The sequence below is a fragment of the Aquila chrysaetos genome, chromosome 5 (assembly GCF_900496995.4).
Source record: "Aquila chrysaetos chrysaetos chromosome 5, bAquChr1.4, whole genome shotgun sequence".
Lineage (NCBI taxonomy): Eukaryota > Metazoa > Chordata > Aves > Accipitriformes > Accipitridae > Aquila > Aquila chrysaetos.
The window spans coordinates 39,347,813-39,374,772 of NC_044008.1; the positions used below are offsets into that span (position 1 = coordinate 39,347,813).

At 39.2% G+C, this 26,960-nt stretch overlaps 2 protein-coding genes across 6 annotated transcripts in view; one reads left to right on the forward strand and one right to left on the reverse strand.

Annotated features, from left to right (window-relative positions):
- The first annotated feature begins 716 nt into the window (after nucleotides 1-716).
- On the forward strand, nucleotides 717-25,545 carry REC114 (REC114 meiotic recombination protein). 3 transcript variants are annotated; one of them, XM_030016382.2, is made up of 6 exons: nucleotides 717-1,124; nucleotides 1,650-1,739; nucleotides 16,069-16,152; nucleotides 20,259-20,471; nucleotides 22,340-22,408; nucleotides 25,325-25,534. In XM_030016382.2, exons 1-6 carry the CDS (start codon nucleotides 909-911, stop codon nucleotides 25,484-25,486), a joined length of 834 nt encoding a protein of 277 aa, XP_029872242.1. In that variant the 5' UTR covers nucleotides 717-908; the 3' UTR covers nucleotides 25,487-25,534. The 3 variants fall into 3 exon arrangements, with proteins under 3 accessions (XP_029872242.1, XP_029872244.1, XP_029872243.1); XM_030016384.2 differs by lacking the exon at nucleotides 1,650-1,739 and having other exon boundaries at nucleotides 718-1,124; XM_030016383.2 differs by lacking the exon at nucleotides 22,340-22,408 and having other exon boundaries at nucleotides 720-1,124; nucleotides 25,325-25,545.
- Nucleotides 25,546-25,595: 50 nt separating this feature from the next.
- NPTN (neuroplastin) overlaps nucleotides 25,596-26,960 on the reverse strand; it is a 59,292-nt gene continuing 57,927 nt past the window's right edge. For all 3 annotated transcript variants that reach the window (XM_030016369.2, XM_030016370.2, XM_030016371.2), the window contains one exon: nucleotides 25,596-26,696. The gene's annotated coding sequence lies outside the window, so the exon portion shown is untranslated. The remainder of the gene's footprint in view (nucleotides 26,697-26,960) is intronic.

Below are 26,960 nucleotides of genomic sequence, written 5' to 3' on the forward strand. Positions count from 1 at the left end.
CTTAATGGGCCAAGATATGTACTATAAATGGAATACCTAAGTGCAGTCTTATTATGAGTCATTTCACCATCCATCACTCTTTTTCTAGAGAAAGTGTAGTGTTACATAATTCTAGGAGCAACCTAATAGCAGAGCGGAAGCAAAATGGGAAGGGAGACAAGGGCAATTTTATTAATCCAGCTGTACAAACCTGGGCTGGCTAACAACATGCAACACACACTGAAAAGAGAGCTGCTTTTTAACACAGATCCCACTTCAGATACCACAAAAGCACTGTTGAAGTTCAGTGAAGTGAGCACAGCACCTTGCACCAAGAAATGAAAAGGCAATTTAGAGTTTAGGAGAGCTTTTCTACAGTGACTTCGACGTATTTCACCTGAGGAAAGACGCATGCTGACATCGTGGCCGGCTTCCACAGGCATTTCATTGCGCGCAGCAACGGACCACGGGCGGCTACACCGTCGCCCCCTTCTCGCAGCGCAGCCCTGATGGCGCTCCCTCACCCCCCACAAAATGGCGGCCGCGCGTGCCCCGGGGTCCGCGCTTCTCTCTCCCTCGGCACCGCCGGGCGGTCCAGCGACATCGGTACACCCGGAGGCTGTTCGGAGAAGGGGGAAGCCAGTAGCCGCGCTCCCCTCGGAGAAGTAGCACCCTCAAAATGGAAGGGGATGGGGATGGGATGGGAGGTGACGGGACGAAACACCGCTGAGGAGAGCGTAGTTAACAGCACCGCGGCTCATGCGGCCGATCCCTAGAGAAAGACCACCGCCCGCCCCAGCGCGCTACCTCATTGGCTCTCGTTTCTCTGCCTCCAGCTGATTGGCGAACAATTCCCCCCCACGCGCTCCCTCTTCCCTCCTATTGGCTCCCGCTTCCCGCTCAACTCCTGCTCGCCAGCCGCCGGCGCGATGCTTCTCCCTCCTGTGCAGCGCCGTCCCCTCAGTGCGGGGATGGCGGTGGCTGGCGGAGGTCGCAGCTCCGACCCGGGGAAGGCCTCTGTGCCGGGAGGCACCGGCGACACCTCCCTCCTCGGCAGCGCCACAACGTGGCCCCTGAAACGCTACGGCCGCTTCCTACCCCCGACGGACGGCGACGACGAAGGGCAAAACACCTCCTCTTGGAAGGTGACGGGCGAGGCGGGGGGGGGGGGGTGGTGGTGGTGGTGGTGCTTGGTTTTGCTGTAACTGCCTCCAGTGGGGTCTAGGAGGCAGCTGTGTAGCAAGCAATAATAACCGAGGCCTTTGCGGGTATCTTTTTGCAAGTCCAGAGCTAATGCAGGAATCGGGAGAGATTTTGCTTCATGAATTATTAACGTAAACACATCAGTGATATGATAGTTTGTGGCCTGCTTTTTTTTTTATTCCTTCCTTCAGCAGTGACCTGTAATATTAGGAACTATAGATCAAGTTGGAAGAGTCCAGGTAGTTGTTTAAAGTAGTTAAATCTGTATGAGACTTACAATTAGTAAAAAATTCTTAAATGTGCCTCTTGTCTGTGAGAGTGCAGGGCAAGTTGTATTACTGAGAGGTAAATTAAACACCTGACTTCTAGCACCGACCTTTGAAACCTTTTATTTTGCACTAGAAATGGAAAATGTAGGTTCTGTGCTTACAGGGATAGATTTTTGTTTTTTTTCTATCGTTTTAAAGGTTTTTGAATCAAATGAAGAATCAGGCCATCTTATCCTTACCATTGTGGTATCTGGCCATTTCTTTATTTCCCAAGGGCGAACAGTACTGGTAAGTTTCTCAGGTATGAAGAACACTTTTCCTCTCAGGTTAGCATCAGTAGTAACTTTGTTTCCCTTCTCAGCTTCATGTTCTGTCCCACTGAAAGGAAGCTGCCGATTTTATTTTGCTGATGGAAATTCTCATGTGCTGCTTTCTCTCTACATTTATCAGAATAATTCTGAATGCATTATTTCATACTGAGGAACAGTGTTTCTTCTGTGGCTCTCAAAATCTAGATTAAGATGTAAGACTAAGTGCTGCTGATGTTGAAAGATACATGGGTTTTTTTATGATTCTTCTGCCTAAGAAAACAGAAAAAATACTCTGTTAAGATTTGCGATATGATCCAGCTACTTTCTTGCCAATGATGTGTTAGTATTTTGGTTTTGATAATTTGGTTCATCAAAGGGTATGTTTTTTTTCTATGTTGGGTAATGTGATCTAACATACAACTTGCATTCATGGAGAGAAAATACCAACTTCAAAGTTGTGTCAACTGATTTTCTTGTAGCCTCTACTTAAGCATGACCAGCTAGTAAACTGTAAAGATTTCACAGTGACACTGAAGAGGTTAAAAGAAACACTCCATCTAGAAGGAGTTGGTTTGATACTCATGACAGAGAAGGCCTGTGCTGGAAAGTGGAATCAGGTGTGTTCAGTGCATATCACCAATACTCAGTGATGGTAACAAGTAGGAATTGGCTGATAAGTGTATTAGAAAGCTATTACAAACCACTGGAAGATGCTGCAGTATTAAGATAACACAGACTTTTTTTTTAAAATACAGAATGTGTAAAAGAGTATATTGTAGCTTTAAATATGTATAAGCTTATAAATTACTTTTTACTGTGCCTCTTAAAAGGTCTTAAACTTACAGAAATATCCTGTAAGTATAGGGGGAGAACTAAGGATACCCTTGAGTTTTTTTGGCCTGTGAGTGTGTTAAGAATATTGAATAGACAATGATAGAGCTAACAGAGAGCTGTCAGTCTGGATACCCCTCATACAAGACATGGTATTTGGCTCACATATTTAGTGAGAACAAGTTGAATGTTCTTGGACGAGGTAAAAATGGGACATGGCAAGTATTTTAGCAGTTGTGTTGAATAAGAAAAAGGGATGGAGTAATTGAAAGTCCAGATAGTTAAAAGAAACGCAACTGAAATGAGACTTGCTGCCACCTCTTGCCAACTTCTGCTTGGAATGAATGAGTGCAGAATGCACCTCTCCTGGGGCTGGTCCTGTTTTCAGTACCCTGATGAGACAGCTGTAACTGTTTAGTAACTAGTAGACTTACATCACTCTATAGAATGTCCTTGAAATAACCATATAAAGGCTAGCTGAAAGTAAGTTTTAATAACTAACTAAAGAGCAAAGAAGGCACAGACAAAAGCTGTAGCCCTTCAAATACTGTGTCTGGCAAAGGCTGAATCTGGCAAGTAACAATGGGCAGATAAAAGTGTGCCGTCGTAAGTGATGAGTACAGGAAGTATTAAAAAAGGTTTATAAAAAGACTTGGCTGAGAAAAGCACTTTCTTGCAGCTCTTAGGTTTGGTGGCTAGTGAAGCTTTCAGTTAGCTGTCTTGCTTGAAGTGCCAGATGAGGAATTTCTGAGCTCTATCAGGTCTGTTTCAGCTTCTAAGAGACATCAAGATACTGCAATAATAACCACAGCCTAAGAATAGTGCAGAATAGAGGTGGAACAGACATGCTTGGTAAATGTGACCAAAATATAATACCAAGAGTTGGGAAAAAAAAAAAAAAGTTGTTTTTGTGTTGTTTTTTTAAAAACATTTATTTTGGCAATGCTTCTATACCAACCTTAAGGATAACACTGACAACATTTTATTAAGTGTTAGAGAAGTTATACAAAACTGGTGTCATATGCATTTTAAAACCTGACTGTCAATTCCTTTGGGTGCATTTCTTTGAGTACATGTAATTGGGATCATGCTGCAGGTGTGTTCTGTGCATAAAGAACTAAACTAGTGTGAAATGCGCTGGTACAATATGCCCTATACCTATTCATATTTCTCAGAGCAGTTGCAGTCTTGCCACCGTTCCTCTTAAACACACTTGACTTGCTGAAAGACCTAGGAAATACCCAATCCACTAGTTCTGAAGCTGGGCAGGCATCTTCAGAACTATGTTAGGTTTCCTGTTTACAAGGGATTTGGTCCAGCACATCTGGCTTAGTTTTACTGCTTAGGCTTGTTCCTTAGGCACATGCCCTCTCAGAAACATGTCCCTTTTCCCAACACTATGCAAGACGGATATGCAGTGATAAAATTCTTCTTCCTGGACAATCTAAATCTACAGGTGTCTTTTCAGTCTTTGAAGAACAGTCAGTGGAATCTCTTTAGTAAAGCAGCCAGTATCATCAAACAGAAAGATTATGCACAGGGGTTGTGCTGAAGACGACAGCACAGGCAGTGATGCTGTTGGCCAGCAGCCGATAACAGCTTACAATGCAGTAGATTCAAGCTAGCCAGAACTGCACAGGCCACTGCTGAAATTTTGCAAACTCCTTATTGAGATTGCAACAAAAAAGTTGCAATACTGTGCAGTCTGTGTTATTGCTGTAGAAATAATCAGACTGTAGAAATGGTTAATCTCACTGGTTCTATCTCCCTCTAGTCTCCAGCTCTCAGGAGCTGTCAGAAACCTGTCACAATATTTAAACGGGCTTTGCACAACTAGGTACATACAGTTCTTTTGAATCTGTCACAGACCAAATCCTCTCACTGTGGGTCCATTATAATGGACATTTTGTCACAGAGGATAATGCACAAGTTTCTGCTCCAGAGGGAATGTATCAAGTTTGATAGAATGCTGCAATTGTTGGAATTATTCAGCTCGTGGTTTTACTGTGTACACTCATTTCTATTTGCTGGCCTGGGCTACTGAATATTTCCTTTTTATTGCCAAGGTGTTCTCCAACACGTACGTGCTGCCTTACTTGCATTGAAATTCCCTCTGATGTACTAACAGAACTGTTTCTTGCTATGTAGTAACTGCACCCTTTAAGTTGTTGATGTCTAGTCTTTTGATCTATCTTCTAATCCCTACTTTTCAGACCTTTTGATGTACTACAAGCTCCTGGTTTTGAGGGAACTGGATAACAATTATTGTAGCTTTGTACCTTGTACCTCTGAGTAGGAACACAGTGATGTACAAGATCTGTGTCACAGGGACACCATTTCCTTCACAACTTGAATAACTATATTGTATTTTTGTAAAATTTCCATGGATGAATAATAAAGGGATTTTTTTCCCTCTAACAATAATCCAAGAATGAACTGAACAGCTCATTAAATTCAAGAATTCATTCAGTGGTGAATGTTCCTAATTTTTTTTTTTTTTTTAACTGCAGCAGAATGATAGAGCAGGAATTCTTGCCCCACCCCAAGAATTTTAACATGAACCATCCTAAGTAAGAGTTTTAAAAAAAGAAAGTTTTCACCCAACATCTGTAACAAAGAAAACTTATTAATTGGATTCTTTTAAATGGGCAATACTATAGTATGATATGTTCTTATCTCTTCTAGTTCAAAATTGGCAAGCAATGTAGTAAAAACAGTGCATTAATAGATGCAAACTATCTTGGTTTGTACCTTCCATTTTCTTTAGGACGATAAAAGTCAGAGAGCATCTGTTCTTCAGTGGTGTGTACGTTTTACAAAAGTCAAAATGAACCTTTTTAGCTGCCAGCAAGCTCTGTGTTATGCTGATAATACTACGGATGGATGCTATTACAAAGTCAAGCAAAATAAAAATCAGTCACATACTGAAAAGTGTGAACTTCCAGACTTCGGCTGTTTTGTATTTCACATAGAACTTTTCTTTGTTCATTCTTCTGCAGTAAACTGTGATGTTAACTGAACTAATGCTTGCCTGAACTCAGTGCTGATCAGCGTCATAGTTAGTTTTCTGCTAAACTAATCTCAGTTGGCCAACATGCTAGTGATAGCTCCCAGTGTTTGCGCTCTCAGTGAGTGTGGGCCTTCCAAATACCTTTTTTGGATGAAGACATATTTTGTTCTGTTGCTTAGTGATTCTTTCATCAAACTTCTTTCATGTCAAGTAAGCATTTGAAATGATTATCATTTGAAATAATACTAAAGTACATAAACTATTTTCTGTAATGTACTCTCCTGTCAGTGTGAAAACAAGAGGAGATAGCTTTTATGTAAATTATTTACTTAGTGAATCCTCTTCTTAGGTGTCTACCTTTCATCTACATACAACTTTCACTACAACTCCATTTGCACAAAATGGAAGTGGTGTAGAAATGGAAATCTTTATTTCATTGGCAGTTGGATTAACACGATCCATTTGTCCTGGTTTCAGCTGGGATAGAGTTAATTGTCTTCCTAGTAGCTGGTACAGTACTATGTTTTGAGTTCAGTATGAGAAGAATGTTGATAACACTGATGTTTTCAGTTGTTGCTACGTAATGTTTAATCTAAAGTCAAGGATTTTTCAGCCTCTCATGCCCAGCCAGCGAGAAAACTGGAGGGGCGCAAGAAGTTGGCACAGGACACAGCCAGGACAGCTGACCCAAACTGGCCAGCGGGGTATTCCATACCATGGGACGTCACATCTAGTATATAAACTGGGGGGAGTAGGGGTGGGAAGATCGCTGCTCAGGGACTAACTGGGCATCGATCGGTGGGTGGTGAGCAATTGCACTGTGCATCATTTGTATATTCCAATCCTTTTATCATTACTGCTGTCACTTTATTAGTGTTATCACTATCATTCTTAGTTTCTTCTTTTTATATTTGATTAAACCGTTCTTATCTCAATCCTCAAGTTTTACTTTTTTTTTTCCCTGATTTTCTCCCCATCCCACTGCGGGGCGGAGTGGGGGGGGAGTGAGTGAGCAGCGGCGTGGTGCTCAGTTGCTGGCTGTGGTTAAACCATGACACCATTCTAGGAAGAATATTCAAGTGTTCCTGACTTGATATCAAAATATTTTCTCTACAATGGATGTATTTATGTATTCTCTTAGTCCTTTTTATTTTCTTAAAGCAGGAGTGTTAAGAAACCTTTTCTTTTTCGTAAAGAATTGTAGCTATTTAGAACCAAGTGAGACTATGACTCTTCTATGATCCAAGAACAACATTTATAAAATAGTAATAAAATAGTCACATATCCTAACAACTGATTTTTTTAATACATACAGAAGACTACAGAATTATTTTTGTGAGCAATAAAATAGTAGAATATTTCATTAATTCCCTTTTAGTAGTCTCTTTACTACTGGAAGCTGAAATACTATTTTCTTGCTAAAAAGAATGCTACAATGTATGCACCAAGTCTCCACACTTCTAAACCAGGCAGATTAGTAAATACGTTGTGCTGCATATGCTGCTATGTGGTGAGGTGCTGTAGATTTGAAATAATTGATTACAGTATCTGAGAATGCTCCAGAACTGGTCATTAAAGTACTTCCACGCTACTGTACCAAGTAATTGTGGACACATTCAGTGTTTCCATCAGCTGCTCAAAGAGAACAAATTATTTATTTTAATGGATAAACTTTTGGGTAATGGGTATATGTTCAGGATCACTTCAAACATTCTTTAATGACGCTGCCAGTGACATATTTGAAACTATTTTAACAACTGCTTTCCTTTAAAAATACAATCTACTTCTTGTGATCAGCCAAATGGAATGAAGAGGAGGGTAAATGGAACTTCAGAGCATGGAACATAAAAATCCCTGATGTGTAATGCAATTCAAAGAGTGTTTTGATATGTTTTGGTTTTGTTTTAAACCAAAGTTCTTCATTTGGAATTAAATTACATAACATTTTTAGGACCTCTTTTTGCTGCAGTGTTGCCTAACAGACTGTGTATTTTACAGTAGAAAAAATCTCATTCTTACATACTGTAGATAATGGAATCTTAACAGGAATATCTCAACAGCATCTCTCAATTTCTGGCTATACTGTCAAGATACATCATATTCTGTTTACCACAACTCTTATTTCCTTTCCCTCCTTCAAATCGGTATATCATGAAAATTGTATTTTGGTGTTTTATTCAACGCAATTGATTCTGGTGCTAGAATTCTTAATATCCTACAAATTAAACAAATTGAAATTGTGAAGAGGATTTATTTAAAAGGATAAAATTAATCCAGAGTAATTGATTTGTGACCCGATCTTTTAAGGTGTAGACTAAATGTCCTCAGTGCCCTCCTGGTCCCCTCATGACTTCTAATAAGCTAACAGTGCTTAGGATACAGTAGATTCTAACTCATTAATTAGGCAAGCATTCAGCAGACATTCTGATGTTCTTGATGCTCTCTTAGCAGTGCCTGAAAGTTATGCACCAAATTTTTGAGATGATATTCACAGCAGTGCCCTGGATAGATGAAGGTCCCTGTGCAATAAATGAGGACATCTGATGGAAACATAGAGAAGCGAGCAGGTTGCTAATGCTGCTTAGTGGTAGTACATTGCAAAGCTAGTGGAAGGTTGTTTTTTTTATTAAAGGTCCTGTGATTGCTATTTTAAAGAGTAGAAGGAATCTACTTAGCTTTATTGACTTATGCAGTACCACAATCGTAGTTCAAAAATTTCAATTCTAGTTTGTCTATTTCAACATGTGCTGTTGACATGATTGTTTTGGACAAGCCAAATATCTTTCTGCACTAGCTTCCCCATTTATGCTTGATATAATGATACATTCCTGTTGTATAATGATTATGTATTGGTGATTGGCAGCAGTAAAGAGTTTTAAGGAGTTCTGATCTTTACTTTTCTCTCGCCCCAATTCTTCTAAACCCAACTATTAGAATAGTTTTTAAAGAGTAGCGGTGTCTATTAATGAAATGTATTTACCCTAAAGTTAGAGTTTAACGTATGGTATTGATCTAGGGAAGTATATATTTTGTATCAGGAATTAAAGAAGAAATTGCTTAACTTGACTTACTAATGGGATGTCCCGAAGAGCTTTAGCCAGCTAAACCCATGAGCATCCAGTTCACTTCTCTAGGACCCTGGTCAAGTGTCACTGTTCTAAAGTGTAGTTTAGGGAAAAAAAAATATTGCAGGCTCTCACTATGAAATATCGAGGTTTGTCCTGAGTTAGGGGCTATTCACTCCTTCAAGGTGCTGTAGTTTGTACCCATCTGGGGGAACTCTTTCTAGAAAGCTGACGCCTGGCAGCATGTGCTCCTGCACCCAACACTTTGCACTTTGGCAAAAGACATTCATCAGATGCGGAGTCCCCTGGGCATGGTTGTCTCAAGGGTGGCTGTGTGTGTCCTGTATTTGCTACTTCATTTAGCTTTCCTGCCTCTGTAGAGACAGAGCACTCTTGTTTAATGAGTTCAACCCTGATGTGTTCTTTTCCACAATCAAACTTAATAGCGAGATTTAAGGTGTGGCTTCTAAGAGATTGGGGGTTAAAAAAAATTGCATGCAAAAAAATAATGCAGAGCCTAACATCCTTTTATTCCCTATTCCAGTTATCTTGCTGTCTGTCTGCCTTGGTTGCGGTATTTTTTGGCCTCTCACCTCCTTCCGCTTCCTATTCTATATTCTGCAGATCTGTTTGAGACAGCTAATGCTTACACTAAGATCTAAGTTACATACAGCCTGTGAAGCACATGATTTCTGCCGTGCTCTCATCTTTTCAACGATGCTATACATGATGAATTTGGATACTGACATGTAGCTTGGAAATTTTTACAGGGACAAATTTCTGCTTCCCCCACTCTACAAGTTGTCATGTTTGGGGATTTTGTTTGTTGTTGTTTTGTTGACACTCCTACTCTCAACTTAGTTTTCAAGACAACTCATACTGCAGGAATAAAAACTAATGTATTTGGCCTTATTTTGGTCTCAGAAAAAGATAAAAGTAAGGAAAATTTCTACTTCTAGGTGTGTTGCAAGGTAATAATGAAGATTTGATTGGAAATATGCTCAAAGTTTAATTTTCACAACTTCTGACTTTAGAATTACATTTTTATTCTGCAGCCATTAATGAAAGGAAGAATTTTCAATTTTTTATAGAGCAAGCAGTTTTCTAATTTAAAAAGTGTAAAATGGCAACTCATTCTCTTTTGGGAAGGCAATGAGTTAAAAATTGGTATTTTTCAGATATTATGCAAGCATTTGATTTATAATCTATATATCAAGTTTAAAGCACACACTTCCTTGCGAACAACATTTTCCAATTTTACTTAAGTTTTCTGAAAGCATCTCAGTTTGTCTCTAGTGTTCAGTATAATACTTGAACAGAATTTACAAGCTTTTTCAGATAAGATAATGCTTAATAACAGTCTTTTCAACTACAATATTTCTATTCTGTTGCAGACTTTTACCAGATGTATTAACCACATTGTATAGATACGTGAAAATAACATTACCATTCCTTTGTTGTCAAATTAGTCACTTCTAAGAATAAGCAAGGTGTTACTTAGTATGAATGTTAAATAATAATAGTACCTAGAATATTAGAGGTCAAAAATATTGGTATTTGTAACTTAACAAATCCCACTTCAAACCTAGATAGTATTATTTCTGAAAAGTTTTCTCACTGTACCTTATATCCTCACTGTGGTGAGTAGACCCATGGTGTGGAGTTCTGGATAGGATGACACAGTAACAGGGCAGTGCCTCTCCCCGTCTGGGGAAAATGGCAGGTTAAGCCATCCCTACTGGTTTGGTGCAGTGTTGCACGAGCTTGCAGGTGCGGTGCTAAGAGCAGCAGAGCATCTTACCCTTCCCCAGAAAAGTGCTTTCCCCAAATCTCTTCTTTCACCCTACAAAAGCACTGTGAGGGATACTGTGCTAGTTTGGGTGCCCAGTTGTGTCTTGGTAGCTTACCTTGGGAAATGAACGGATTAAGGAACTGTCACAGGTGCCTCCCTGGAAACTGAGCATAGCCTTTGCAAGTAGAAGATTGTTTTCTGGGGAATTGTGTACCATGGGTGCTGCCCAGCCTGAATCAGAATGGTGCAAGCGGGATGTTGTCTGAGGTCTTTAGCTTTTCTCTTCTGTCTCCTTGCCTCTGTTTTCAGTCAGGACCACTCTGGCAGCTATGCACAGGGATATTAATTAATACATTAAAATTCCTTTGATCTCATGCTGAACTCATCATTTCTTGCAAATGCACATTCCCAGTTTGTGGCATATCCAGCTGACTCCTTAATCCATTACATTATACAATGTATAGATTCATTCTGAACTGTGAACTCTGAGCACAAACTGTTTTATTTGCATTTCATGAGCCTATTATAAGTGGCAGCCAAAACTGGAGTATGTGTGGCTTTGTGTGGCATTCTGGGTTTTTGTTTGTCTTTTTTAGAATCAGTTGTAATTTAAGGGCAGAGTAAAGTTTGTGGCGAAAAGAAAGTTTTTTTCCTAAGCTATTGTTTACACATAGTTCAGTTTCATTTGAAAACATCTGTCTCATGAATGAGTGAATCCAAACTAATTGATGCAAGCCAGCATAGCTGAACTGTTACACAAAAAACATTTCTTAAATATATATTAATTTTTAGTGAAGATAGGGTTGCCTAAAGACCTTACAATCTAACTTAAAATGGATAATCTGTTCCTGTGTTGCTTAGCACCACAATGTTTCTAGATGATACAATAATAAAAATATTCATAAATAACATGCAATACCTCCCAACATAGATCACAGGCCTCATTATCCAGCAGCTTTTTGAATGCTGAAATGTAAAATCAGAACAAAAGTATTTCCCAATTAATGATGGACTAGACGGGTATAAGACTGGACCAGCATTATTAGCTTTTCTGCCTCATGTAAGGTGGTCATATATAGCCTGCTTCCAAAACATTTAGGAAATGTCTTCCTTTGTTTTCTGCTTCAGCTTAATTCCTCTCAGGGTCCTCCCTCTGAGAGACTTAGATTTTTGTCAGAGCTGTATGAAACTGTTTTCTTTTAATACAGTGTTCTTACAAGTACAATCCTGAGAATGACATGAGTATATGCATGACTGAACGTTAATGATCAAACTTAGAAAAGTGCTGTTTACCTCTTCAAATTGTAAACATTTGAGGTCTTGCATTCCCGCCCAGTTCTAGGCTGCCTTTTTGTCTATATTGCTGATTAATCTTATACTGCCATCTGTCTTTGCTCATGCCCAATGCTGCTCAGCTACACCCAGCTCTGAATGTAAAGCAGCTATGGATGTTGCCTGCTCAAGGAGAACAGTGACCACAGCTGCTTTGTTCTCTGTATTTCTGTCAGCCTGGTGGCAGCAGCAATCTGGAGGGACTAATACATTTTTTTTGTCAGTACATATGTCCAGAGCAGATTTAGAGTCAATTCATTATCTCTAGAAAGGCACAAATGGATTATAATCTCTATATATTGCCATGCAGTTTCCAGGATCTACCCCACGCCTAGCTCCTGATGTTGGCAGAGATCCTGCCGACTTCGAGTGATGGAACAAGGGACAGATTTATTGTGGTCTTCATTCTTATTGCATTGAATTCGTTCACCTAACTTCATATGCAGATTCATAACTATTTCATTGTTGACAAAAGAGAGAATTGTCACTGTTAAGAAGAATTGTATTTTGTCTTAATTCAGGCAGCCTCAAATACAGCCTATGTGGATTGAGGTAACATGGAAAAAGCCATGAGGAACAGAACAGACCTTAACATGGTGCAAAATCGGGCTTATTTGCTGCTTAGAACTGAAGAACATCTAGAGGATCCTGACTGTAATGACAGTTACTGATGAAAGAATTTAACGATGAAGTTCAGTCTGAGTAGTTCTGCAGATCCAAGTTTTATCTAAAACATTCACTCTCCTTTTTCAGGTAGCTTGCTTGTGCCAAATCGGGTCTGTTGTATTGCTCGAGTACTGCACTGAGTTATTCTATTTGGTTTAACTGTTCTTAGTTATTTGTTTCAGCTTGGCAATAAACAATCAACCAAAGGTGCAAGAGGAAAGGAAATACTTTGTGCTTTGTTCTTCAGTTAATTAAACTTGAAGTAAATTAAATTTCAGTTAATCAAATTCTGGGGTTGGAGTTGAATGTTAGGAGTACATAAATAAAAATCCCAAATGCTGTTTTTTTCCAGCTTGCTTTACCTCAGAAACAGGACATATAAAAGGACAACAACCTGGGAAACACTAAATAATTGGTAGGGAAGTTAAACATTGGCTGCCTTTTATGATTTTTTTGAAGACATTATTTTAAGGAGACAACAGTTGTTCAACTTATGTCTTACAGTGAAAGGAAAAACACTATAAAAATAGACTTAATGTGGGAACAGCTATATTTAAACAAACACAGTTGGTGTGTATCAAAAACAGTAACTGTTTGAAATGAATAGAGTAAGCACAAGTGGCCACAAGTTAAAGTGGCCTAGTGAAAGAATGGGATATTAGAATTGCTTCACTAACGGCATTTTGGGGCTTGGTAGTGGAATCGGAGGAAGACCAAGTGGCAGTGGAGAAATTGCCTATGGCAGGAAGCACTAAGCGTATAAGCACAAGCAGCTGTCATACTCTAACACAAAATCACTTCCTAGGCTGGTTGGTTGTCCAGGACTCAGCCTGGCTGCTTATCAAGAGTGAGCAGTTCTGAACTGGCCTGTGTGTTTTGAGAAGGTATGGATATTACCCTCGATACAAGTTAAGTTAAAAGATATTCAACATTTATAGGTTTAAATGAGAGAAATAAGTCCTTGTGCCGAGATGAAATTCATCTCATGTTAGTTTGTTTCACAAAAATAAATATAAATGGACTTGGTCTACTTCATCTACTGCATTCCAAACAGTGAGAACCTTTACTTTCAGGGTATTTGTATAAACATCAAGAATATACCCTTTCTGGAAGGGGCAGTTTAAAATATTTTTTTCTGCTTTATATATTCCAGTTCTACATATCCCATCTTTCTCTCTGTTCGGACTTGAGAGCCTATCCCCTGCCCCATTCAAACTCTTCTGCACTATGTATGTTTTCTGCAGCCCCTTGCTTCTCTTCTTGAATGTGCTGTCAGCTGTACCTTACTCCTCTAACTTCAATTCTGTTTTCCTTGTTTGCTTCCTTAGTAGATCCCTTCTGGCAACTATGGCAGCACGAGCACAGCACAAGCTGATAAGCATCATAGATGGATGTCACTCCATGTCACCTCTAAAGTACTTCTCATGTACGCAAAACAAATCTGCATTTTTGTATTTTGTACAGCCATGTACCAAGACCTCTTTGCAATGCATATGCACAATTAATGCTGATTTTTTGCTGTCACAGATGCTGCTCTCCATTTCTGTGATGTTGGCATGACTGAAATTCTTGACTTTTGACATAACTTTCTTCTGTACACAGTCACTAGCTTAACTTGCTGATGCTTTTCCATTTTCAGCATTAAACAATATTTTGGGGCCAAACTGCACAGCCATGAAGGTCCTTAGCCAAATTTCAAAGTAACATACTCTATGGTGCATTTGAAAATAGGACATGTGAAGTGCTACTGATGATTCTAGAAGTGTTCTACTAGTGCTCCGCTCTTTTCTTAGCTTATTAATCTCATCTCATTCCTCGGGTATTCTGCTCAGTATCTTTTCTCCCCCACCCCGCCCCAACTTTAATGTCCACATACCAAGCTCTCATTGGGCAGGTCTATTGAGAGGCTAAAACTGCACACCCCAAAGGCAGGCGTCCTAAAATGCCAGGCGTACAGATGAGTAAGGGTATTTCACAAGCTTCCTTTACTACGTCAGGCATACATTCAGACGACATGACAAACTGACCTTCTTCAGAGACTTCCTAATATTTGACATCAGAGAGGATTTTGTCTGCATGTGGAAGGAGGGTGCTCTCAGCATGCTGGACACGGCCTCCTGCTCCACTGCTTCAGCAGTCTAATTCCACCATTGTAGTATGGCTGGAGAACACTGACTTACAAATACCTTTCTGTTACCTTTCAAAGAAATATCTTTCTTACCTTTCTGTTGCGAGGCCTATCATTTGCAGTTTGTCCCTCTTAGTATCCAGATTCTTTTACTAATTCCTGTAAGAGTAGAGGATAGCTTGGTACTTCCCATCAGTTGCAAAGTGAGGTCTTCCTATTTTGACCTTGAGGCCCTTCACACCTTAGCAAGTCTGATGTTGAGACCTTTTGAGAGCGCTCAGTGCAAACAGACGTGCTGCAAGTGGCTGGCCCATCGTACCTGCTGTCGGCATCCATTTTTACAGTGTAGAGGGAAATTCTTGTCTCCCTCTTATCTCAAATCTTTTGGTAATGATACTTGCATGCTGTCTCACCATTCTGGAGTCTATCATAGCATGTATCTGCTCAGTTATGTGTCTGTGATCCAGTTTGCCTTTGGTTCAACTCTTCAATGCTTTCTAGACGTTCCTCTTGTAAAAGTTCAGTTAAAAATCTACATGCAACTGGTGCATGAGACTATAAAGCCAGTGCCAGCACATTAAAAGAGCAGTGTCTTACTGAGGTGACTTCTTGTACCAAAATAGAATGGCAGGTGGCTTCCCAGCGTGGACCTGTGTAAGATGGATAGTAACTCTGGCAAAACCACACTGCTGGTGGTCCAGGGTGGACATGACTTGTGGATCTTGACCCTCAGGACACCTATGAAAAGCAGCCTATGTGAAAAGCCGTGGTCATTGAAAGCATTATGAGTTCAGATAAAACAGGTAGGTAATTTCCTCCCTGCCCTTCCCCCGCTCCCTGACTTGCTAACTAATGCCTATGTGGCAGTCTGCAGAAAGCACCCTGGGAGACACAGTCCATTGCCTTGCAATATTTATATGATGTTTTCAGCTTCCTGTGGTATTTTTACAGAATGCTGAGCAGTCTGTCTTGTTTGAAGAGACTGGCAGTTAATGCAACTGGAGTATAAAAACATCTTTATCGAGTTATCAAAGCTGCTTCTTGTTTACCTGAATTCCATCTGGAGAAAATGCCTCTCTGGGCCCTAGATAAACCAACTGCTGTCCCATTTTTCAGGTTTGCCTGCCCTCTGCTGCCCTCTCGGGCAACTTCATGGGATGCAGAAGAATTTAAAGCTCTCAGTGTTGCAGCTGTTTTATTATGCATTTTATGGAGACTTTTGTAACATGCACAAATATAAATGTAAAATGTATATGGAAATTAGAACGTACCTTGACATAGTGTTTTTACTGGAGCTACAGATTTAGATTTAATGCCTAGTTTGGTAAAAACTACATATTGGCAATTGTTCAGATACAAAAGTTCCACATATGCACATGACTAATCTTCATTAGGGTTTAGATTACATCACATAAGTTAAGTGTGTGCTTCTGAGTGTTACATGTTTGCTGTGCAAGTAGTATGTGTTCTGCTTTATTTCAGGAAGGCTTTTCATTAATTGATTCCCACAAATGGCTAAAGATAGTAAGAAGAGCAGACTGCCTGCTGCTTTGTGCACAGTCAAAGGTAAGTTGAGTTGCTTTTAATATTTCTAATAGCTAACAGTTCTGTATAAGATTTCTTAATATTGGATAAATTAAACCAGAAGTTCTGAGATACTGTAAATTATCTACATAAATTAAAAGATTTGCTTTTACTCTAGATATTAAACAAGAATGGATTGAATCATCTTTAATATCTTTTGTAACTGCTACTATTCAGGTCTTTTAGACTGCTTTCTGAGAGTTAGCTACTAAAACAGCTAGACCAGTATTTATTTTAGAATTTATCTGCCATGGCTAACGATTAAAAAGATGAAGTGATTCTCTTACATGTACAGAAGCATGCTACCTATGAGTCATACTTCACTTTGGCAAACAAAGCATCTAAACAAACAATTAGCCATTTTGTGGCCCCTGACACCTGGCACAGTAGTGGCAGGCTGGTGATTCAGCATTTGGTATTCAAGGCAATGAAAGGGACCTAGGTTTCTGGTCTTCATCTCGGGATCTCATGAGAAGTGGTTGATTAGCCTTTAAGTAATTAAATGGCACTTGCTTGTTACCAGCTTATGTATAAATCTCAGTTTTCTTGGTTCTTAGATGAACTCTAAGAAGTTTCTTACTCATCTACACTGAGCACTCACCAGGTTTTTCAGAAACAAAACCTGTTTCAAAATGAGAAGAGCTCTTCCTTCTCCCCTGATAGTTTCTAGGCTTTTTTCAGCAGAAACAGCTGCCTCTAGTTTAACTATCTCTACTTGAAAAGAGAATTCATCTCTAAGTTAGAAACAGGAATTCTGGAAAAATATGAGTCCCTTGTTCAGTAGCTGCTAGAGACCAATTTTAACTCTGCCCCGTTCACAGAACTATAAAGGCATAAGAACATCTCAAGTATTCAGAGATGTTCTAGCATTCCCCTGACAGGAACTCTGGTACAGATTAGGTTATTGTAACTGCAGGTAATGGCAATATCCAGAATAGCTGGAAAGTCTAAAAATTCCTGTTTAGTTGTATTTTGATCTTTTATTTGATTTTTTTAAAATGAAAGACACATAAATATTTCTTTATAGGATGTTGCAAACCAAACACTACAGTTTGCAGAGGGGAGAATGCCTTGCTAATTGCAAGATGAAAGCAGATGTGAGGCCTAATAAACATTGTTTAAATATAAGGACTCATCTTGTTTCAGAGTAAGCCTAGCCTAATGGTGGCACTAGGAACTGCATAAATAAGTATCTTAAACTGTTTTAAATTCATGGGTTATGCTTGCCTGAAACCAAAACACCTTTGCTCTCTGATTTTATTTGTCAGATTCTTATAAAATGTGGAGTATCACTGAAGACGACTATCAAGCTGTTGCAGTAATTAGTTCTGATGAATCAGACCATCAGTTTCCTTTACAGTTAATAGAACTAGTTCCCCAGCAGAGTGTTAAGGGATTCTGCTGCATCTCACAAGAAACACAAAATCAACATCACAATCACTTTGAGGCTTGAACAAAGCTCTGAGGGCCAGTTAAGAAAAGGAGGAATATTAACATAGTCTTAAATGAATTTAGTGCATCTAAATGTTTACTTACCGTAAATTCACATGACTTACTTAAACTGGATTTAGTGGCACTGCAGTGGTCCTATCGTACAGTTTCTCTACTTTATACCCTAAATTGTAGCTGAAGTGATTCTGTAAATGCGGTCAGTGTATATAGCTTCCATGCTAATCTTCAAAAATACTTAAATTCAGGAAGCCAGCCACACCGTGTAAGGGGTTGCATCTCAACCCTGCTAGACCTAAGTAAGGAAAGAGTCAAGCAGAAGCCATTTAAGCAGAGGAAAGCAAGCTAGGTTTTCAGAAACCAGCTCCTATATGAGTGCACAGGGCAAATAAGGAACATGGGCAACTAAATATTACACTATTATTTCTGATTTATTTTGTACTTGTTTTTTTGAAAGTCATTAATATTGCATTTATAGTGAAACTCATTTCTTAAGAAATCTGATTTTAATAGGGCACTGTGGACTCTTAGCTAGCAGAATGAGTTTCTAAACTCTATTTTGAGAAGCTTAGTGTTAATATACTTAAAGGAACAAGAAACATAGAGAAGATACCTGTTGCAGATCACTGTTGAAACTCAGCTGTACTAGCGGAAATTTTATTCTGTGAAGCACACGAGTGTCTGATTCTGAACCCGTACCTGTCAGATGCACATTTCTGTCTTAAACTTAGCTGAAAGAAACAGCTGTGTGGCTGTGACTGCCCTTTATACAGCTCCATCTCTAGTTATCACTTATCTCACGTTAGTCTTTGATGTGCCTCTATGCATAAAAATTTTTATATGAAACTATCTGTAAACAGTAGGAAGACAAATGTTCTTAATATTCTTGTACTAAGTCATTTTCCTTCACACTATTTTCATTGAGCTTGGCCCTCTGCCCCAGCATGGGAAGAGGTGCAAATTTGATGATCCAAGTGACCTCAAGGTTCTCTAATACTTCAGCTCTTGTATGGTTCAGGTGTTACTGCCCAGTACTCAGTTTATGCTAAAACTTGACATCATCTTAGCTGAATTTGAGCGCTCTCTCTCTTTCCATAAAGGAAAAATGTTTAATTTACAAAGTCTATTGTTGGTTATAAACTGCAGTCTTAAGTACGTACCAGTCCTTGTGAAAAAGCAGAGGGCAATACAAATAGCTCAGACTGAAACTTGATTTGGGGATTGTAGGGATAACTAAAACAAGTGTTCTTTGAAAGTGTCCAAAAGGAATTCAAATTAAGATGCAAGTTACCTTTCTGTCATTTTAATGAGAAGTCACCTTTCTGGCATATCCACAAATCATTTCTCAGTTATGTGAAGCTGACCCAGTTAAGCTGACATCTTAGTTAATTAGAGGAAATGTAACTGGGCACTGGTAAAATGAGTGCTATAGTTTGAATTATTTTGACATTTTTCCCTTTAAAAGGCACTGAGACAAGCTTTTATGCTTACAATGCCCTAAAAATCATTTTATGCAATACAAGCATCTTAAAATAACATGTATGTAAACATACAGGCTGTCATAAGAGCTGGCTCATCTTTGAGACAAAAAATCTTTAAAGTGAAAGATGTCCTTGTATTTGTGTAATCAGCAGGCTAGCAGCGTGTCTAGTCATTAAAAAAATGGTTTTGATGTTGAAACCCCAGAAAGATGAAGACTCAAATAAGCTAGGTCGGTCTAAGGAAAACTTTTCTAGTACTTCAACTGGGTTTTAAATTTGAAATTTCAAGATCAAACTGAAAGTCCCATTAAGTCACTCTCTAAACAAGAGCCTTCAATATCTGCCTTACACCAGTTGAACGGGCTTAGGGCAAGCTTATCATGCATGACAGACTCTTCAGTGCAGTTTGCTAGACCTCGTGTACTTAAAATATCTATTATGGTACAGCCTGACAACCTATACTTGGGGGTCAGAGCTATCCAGTTTTATTTTTAGCATTATTTCACTATTTAAAGTAATGCATCTGAGTTTCTTGCACTCCTAATCAACTGCGTTAGCATCTATTCAAGGAACAGCAGCATTCAGTTGGAGTGCCAAACTGAATTTGTATGTTTACAGAGGCAGACGAGGTAGGTAGGTAAGGCTGGGTTTGATGCAGACAGGAACAAAAATCCTAAATGGAACATTCAGTTCCCAGAGCTTTTAGTTTAGATTCCAAAGTTAACTCTTGCTTACTTTAGTGTCATTTCATTTTTTGTCACAAGTAACTGTTCAGAGTTGGCATGTCCTTAGAGGATACTACCTGCAGCAACAGTAAGAAGTTAATTTCCCTGCTATATGTGTAAAAACTCTGTCATCATGGCAAGGTTTGTTTACTTGGCTAGACCTTTAATTAGTTGACAAGTGGCCCTGCTCACTTACCATTTTCTTGGGGTTGTTTTGAACTGATTTTCAAACTGGGAATCATAGTGTTCTGGTTTAGCTGCTGGGAAAAAAAACGAAGATACAGCAGGGAAAACTTGTTTGTTTTTAAGTTGGTGCAGTGATGTGAAAATTTATCACCTTCTTCCTAACTTTAACAAATAGGAATTTAATTAAATCAAAATAGTTTGAGGGGATTCACAGTTAGTTTAATTTCTCTTTTTGGTTTTTGAGCAGAATGAATGCCGCATGTTTCGTGTTCAGTTTGGTGGAGATTCAAAAGAGCAGATGCTGGAACACTGCTGCAGTTGCGTTCAGAAACTTGCAGAGTACGTACCGGTTCAAGTAACTGATGAACAAAGCCAGAAGCTCTATCACAGTCTCAATCAGCTGGCTAACAGTGAAAATCAAGCAAAGGACACTGAACAAAATGCATCAGTACTACATACAGTAAGTAAGCAAGAACGTACAGACAGAAAAATAGAAAAATAATCAGCTATTCGTGTTAGATCTGTAAATACCAAGCTTTACTTCTGAAGAAAGTTTTTTGCAACTATGAGACCATCTATATGAAACACAATTTGGGAAACCCAAAATTCAGTTTACATGCAGGGAAACCTAGTTAGTGAACAGGGCTAGAGTTATTCAGGAAGTCAACTGCTGAAGCTGGCTATCATCTTCCCAATTTCTTGGTGTACCTCAAGAAAGTTAACAGAAAAATGCTCAAAAAAGTGGTTCTAGCTCCTCAAGCTTATTGTAACATACCTCAGAGCAATGAGATGCCTTCGTTTTGGCCTCCAAGAGGTCACTAATAACCAAAATTAATATATACATTTCATGTGATCATAGGAAGAATATTAGCAAGCATATGGAATGAGATTTATAGGTGGGGAAAAAAAGCTTTGCTCTGGGATTTGAACTTCTCCTTAACTAGGGAGCCTGGAAACAAGAGAACAATTTTTGCAGGGCTCAGGCAAACATAGGAAGTTACTAACCATTAAAAGAAACTGCAGCAAATGCTACAGCCAAGTGTTATTTACCAGTTCCCAATCAGATGGTGGTGTGGTTTGATGGAAGACTTAGATGGTTTCTGCTGAGGTAAACGAACAAAAACGGGGCAGAAGACAAGAGCTGAATAGTTACCAAAAAACCATGTCTACAATTTCATCAGTGTGGATTTCAGCTAAGACTGCTGGGAACAACCTGGCAGACTTTCACATAAATTATACAGGGCAAGAAAAAGAATTAGAGCTGTTTAAGTAACCATGAATTGTGTCCTCCCTTTTGGGTTTACCTACTCCTGTTTTAGTGTTGATAGAATTGCATATTTACAATTATTAATTTGAGCTTCACGTGACACATTTAAAAGCGATTTCAGGGTAGGAACAGAATGTTTCCCCTCTCCAAAACGAAGACCTAAGGTAAATGGAAAAGGCAGAGGCAGATAGTGTTTCTGAGGGTGACTAATTCTTAAACGTATGCTCTCTTGGGTATCCAGAGGATCACATTTACCAGCTCCAAAAAACATCCCTGCAGCTAACTTAGCCAGTAAAGCTCTTCGGTACGTGATAAAAATATCAGGACCAAGACTGAGCCCTGAAAAAGCAATGTCAAAGCTTTCAGCTACATCATTTTCATGATATAATCTAGGCAGGTCCTACTCTACTGGACAGTGGAATCATATTTGGTAGAGAAAGTGCGGGGGGAATATATTGCTAATTTGACTGACTGACACCATTTCCAGGGAGGCATATGGGAGACCTTCAACAGCTGATATTCAAGATTTATTGTTTATTCTTTAAGCAATTACCTATACTTTGGGCTTTGCTCATTCCCTCATAAGCTAAAGAATGAAAGGCAAAGAAAATATTTCATGGCAGAATGCTATTGAACACCAACAGTCATACTGTTGGTATTAAAAATGCTCTTGCTCCAGAAGTTAGACTGAAAACTTCACTCAGAAAATAGAACTGACAGCTTAAACCATCTTTTCAGTGATGTGACCCATGGGAAGGAAAAAAGCATGCTCGTAGGGAGCACTCATACACAGCATTTTCTAGTTACTTCCAGTAAGTAGTTTAAAAGTTATCTGAGTTTAGACATGGCAGTTTAACTACAGGCCCATTATTTCATGTCTTTCATTTTTAAAGACTTGAGCAGATGTGCATTCACGTTCCATAAAAAGATGCCTTTTTACTGCATAAGGTAGCTGAGCACATTCTCTTCCCGTTATCTCTAAAAATGGAACTACTTCCCTTCTTGCACATACCCACACTCTGCTTGGTAACAAGCCCTTATTTGCATTTGGTATTTTGTAGCCAGATGAGCCTCTATCAGATTCCTGTACAAGCCTTGGAGAAAGAAGATCTCTAACACAGCTAGCGCAGGTAAAAAAAAACCAAACCAAAACAAGACAAAACAAACAGAAAAAAAAAACCAAAACCAACCCCAAACTAAAAATCTATTATTCAGATCCTGTAACTGATCTCTTGGGCACAGAGAGAAAGCAAGCTATCTCATATTCAGTAAACATCTGGTAAATGACTTCCCTGAACATCAGGATGCCATCATCTATACCAACAAAACCACAGGATCTTGTGTAATGATCTGGAGCTAGGAAATAAGCTGCAAAACCAGGTATTTCATGGTGTAATTACTCCATTTGCATAAGAACAAACCACACATTGAGAGCAAACAAATACCCAGAGGTCACATCCAAATAAACGGCTTTGTCACTCTTTTGACTCTGAAGAAATTACTTCTGCCGTCATAGCTTAAGTCTGAAACTATCAATCGTCCTTGACCCACAGCAAAAGATTCCCTAATGCAACTGACAGCTTCCCTGTGATGTCCAGGGTAGAGCCGTATTTAAAAGTAACTGGAAGTTAATTGTTGCTTGTGTACTGTGAATTTGGGACAGTGCAGAATCAGATGACTGAGGAGAAAACTCTACTCTTGCCCACCTCTGTTGCTGTGCAGTTGCTTCTAGGGGTCTTCCTTACCCTTCTTCCATATTCACAGGATGATCAAGTCAATGTTTCTTCACATCAGTGGTACAAAGGACAATTCCTATCCTCCCTGTTACAAATCTTGTCATCTCTTAAACCCAAAAAAGCCTTTTAAACACCTCTTTTCAGAAAGCAGAGTTCCCTATACTCTCAGTGGTGAGTGCTGTATTACGTGTGCTGCTGGTTGGTTCCCAACAGTTTTGTTGCTGTCCTTGTACAACACAGCGAGAGTGCATCAATGAGCACGAGTAGTCAAACAAGGGGCAGTTTGCCTTCAGCAACTGTATTTTTCGTGACCAGTCTCTGCTTTAAGAGGTAATACTAGGAAATGCAAGTTAAAACCAACATTATAAACAGCTTAGCTTCTAAAATGTGCTATTCTGTGGTCCCTGTGTAAGATGGGAGCATGATACCCACTTCAAACAAACAAAGCTTTCTGCCAGTGAGGCCCGTATTTGCCGTACACATTTATCCGTCCCTCACTTGAATTACTAACAAATTCCCCAGCACAAGACAACTCCTTGATGTAGTAGTTTCCCACATCCTCCTCTACTTGCCCCTCTACTTAGTCAGCTTAACCCAACTGGGATCTCCCATGCCCCAGCCCACACGCTTGCCATGCAAAGTTTGCTCAGGGCTGAACTTCTTTTCCCCACTTCAACTTTAGAAACACCCTTTCAGCTGGTACTCTGGAACTAAATTTCTCCATTGCCACCACTTCAGGACACTAGCAGAAGCATTGGTTTTAAGCACTCTCTTGCAGATTTTTTTAAAAAGATACTCAACATTACCTTTAAAGATCTTTTCCTCCACCAGGAAAAGAGCAATAGTGCACAGTGAACCAACGAGATTAGCAAAAATATTAAGGTGGGTTTTTGTTGGGTTTTTTTTCTGGTTGTTTTTTTTTTTTTTTGCTCCCTACAAGTCAAACACAGCTACACTCCCAGCTGTCAGCGTGCCTCTCCATCTGCCAGTTGTCTCGCACTGATTCAGGTTCAAGCAGCAGAAGCTAGGGCCTGATTGAAGTTAACAGCAATTCCGCCCTTCCCAGACAGAGAGCTTGGTTTAGCCTGTGCTGCTCGTATCGGCATGTCGAAAAAAGAGGCTAAAGTAGGCATCTGAAGTTTTTTAAAGCCAGATACAGACTAACTAGCATTAGGCGTTTCCCCCCAATAACAGAACCATCCACCTTGATCACCAGCCGCCTGTGGACATCATACTTACCTCACCACAAAAGTTAACACTTTGGTGATTTTCTTTGCTTCTGCTCTCCCATGCAAAGCATCTGTAACTGACGCTGCAGTTTTAATGACTTCAGCACAGACGGGTAAAGAAAGTTAAAGGCTGAGTTGGGGGGTGAGGTCTGTAGAACAGTTGCAGCCTGAACATGGAAACATTTTGGTACAAACACTCAGTCATTAACACACACTACCAACAACGTGGTTTAGAGCGAGCAGCAGCCCTGGCTGCAGTAGGGCCTTTGAACTGTGAAGTTACTATTTCTTTACGGTGGCTTACATCCAGCAGGAAAGCTGGCAGCCGGCCACAATGAAGTTTTAGTCGAGCTGCTTCCAGCTTGTTGTCATAGGAACAGCAGCATGGAATTGCCCAATAACCTGCCGGTCCATTAGACTTGCGCATTTCTCTAGCGTACCTAATGGACGACGAGCAGCGGCCACGTATGGATGCTGGGAGGCGGTCAGGGCTTCCTCAGGACATGATGTTGTGCATCTTCTGCTCTGCTGCCGCTAGTTTTACACCAAAAAGTGGCATGATGCACACAGCTCGCCCACCAAGGGAAAAACCTGGGGGAGGGGCTTAAATGGGCATGAAAAGGATGTTTTAACTCTTTAAAAGCCCCATAATTAACTTCTAAAAGACATCTTGCTAAATCAAGAGCTTAGAACTGCATACTTGGTTATTCCGGCACAATTCAAGTGGCCATACATACGCTTCCTACAGGATCCTTTTCTCTTACACAGAATGGATATTGACAACGAAGCCATGTTACCCAGGCAGTTGGCATTTCTGATTTAAATAATTGCAAAGGAATTCAAAGTTGCATAAAATCTATATTGGAATTGAAGCTAGGTGTCAGAGAAAAAAAAATTACAGACATGATTGCAGAAATCTTATCTGATGGAAGTATTTGAATAGCATTAATAATGAGGCAGATGCATCTTTATTAAATACCAAAGGAAAACTTTGATGTTGCTGCATTGTTACAAAAACACTGTAACGTTACCTTTTATGTCCAGGACTAGTGCAACACCTTTGATTTTTTTACTTTCGTAGTCTGTGCTGAAAAAGAAGTCTGAGCTCCCCCTTGTGTATCAGCATTCGGCGTGGCGTGCACAAGAGCTGAGGCCCTTCATTCGCTTATGCCTTATGGATCAGAATTTCCCAGCTTTTGTGGAAGATGTGGAGAAGGAATTGAAAAAACTTGTGGAAGGTTGAGAAATACCAAACACCAGCTTATTACCACCGGAATACACACTCCAGGAGATACCCACCACTCAGGATACACAAGCTTAAGTGTGATTAAATATTTGAAGAAGGCTCACACTGTTTTTTGTCAGTGTTTTATTTTTAAAAACAGGTGAATCCACTTTTTATACATCATTGCACTTCAACAAATACACAGAACACAAGTTCATGCATCTACAGTTACGCACATCATGAGAACCCTGTTAGGTCTATTTCTACAATCTTTAAATCATGAGAAATTACAGTGTCAAACTAAAGAGTATAACTAGTTGCATAGAATATCACCATGCTGTAACATTTCATCATTTAAACAAAAAAAAACAAAAAAAAAAAGAAAATTATAAAAGTTTGCCTGAATTGAATGTACAAGAATATGTTGAACACATCAGTGCAAAAGGATTTGAGAATTTACATGAGTTAACCAAAAAAAAAAAAAAAAAAAAATCACTTAAAAAGCAATCATATATATATATTTATAAACTGAAGTTTTGTTTTTGTTTTCAAACTGCATTCCACCACCACCATGTCAGGCCATTCCAGCTTTTGAAGTCTGATTATAGGACACCCGAGTCTCTCTATATAGGTTAAGCCCTTAAGATAATTTCAATTTATATTACTTCTTTAAGTACCAGAACAGTATAATTCTCTCATCTTTCAGACATACAGTAAGGAATGAATATCAGCAGCTTAAAAATGAAACACAATTACTGTATTTTGGTTTTCCCCCTCCCCCCCAAATATAAATATATACTGTATATATTTTTAAGTTTTGCTGTACTTTACAAAAAGTATCACTAGATGGCAGCAGTGCGTTTTAGAGCTTTGCCAATTTAACAGCTACAGGAAGTAAAAAATGGCGCATGCGTGAATCGACTTACTACTTCTAATGTTTAAATAGAGTAAGGAAAAAAAAAAAAAAGCAACATTCACAGCACATCAAGCCCAAAATAGTTTACACCTTCTACACTGAAGCATTATTAAAATTTATCTGGCTAGGTCATCCTTGCAGGAGAGGCTAAATAAGGCATGCTTTAGACAGTCATATTGTTGCTCACTTGAAAAGGAGGAAGAAAAAAAAAAAAAAATAAAAATCAGACAGAACTGGAGTTCTAGAACCAAGAGTTCCAACCCTTAAATTTAGCAGGTCATATTGCCATCAGTCTCTCAGAAACTTAAAGCTCTAAAAAAGAAATGAGAAAAGGTGCTAGTCAATGCCTGGCAGCATTTTTCAACATCACGTGCCATAACAACGTGCAATCAAAGCGCTTAACATCTGTTTTTTGTCTTAAATGAAGATAAAGGCTTCCCAACCAAGGTTAGCTTCCAGATTTTAAGATTGAATGAGGAAAGGTTTGGGGTTTTTTTTATTAGCAAGAGTAGTGATTATGTGGAGTTCGACAGCTACTGGATCATTAACTACCTGCATATTTTATGAAAAAAATCT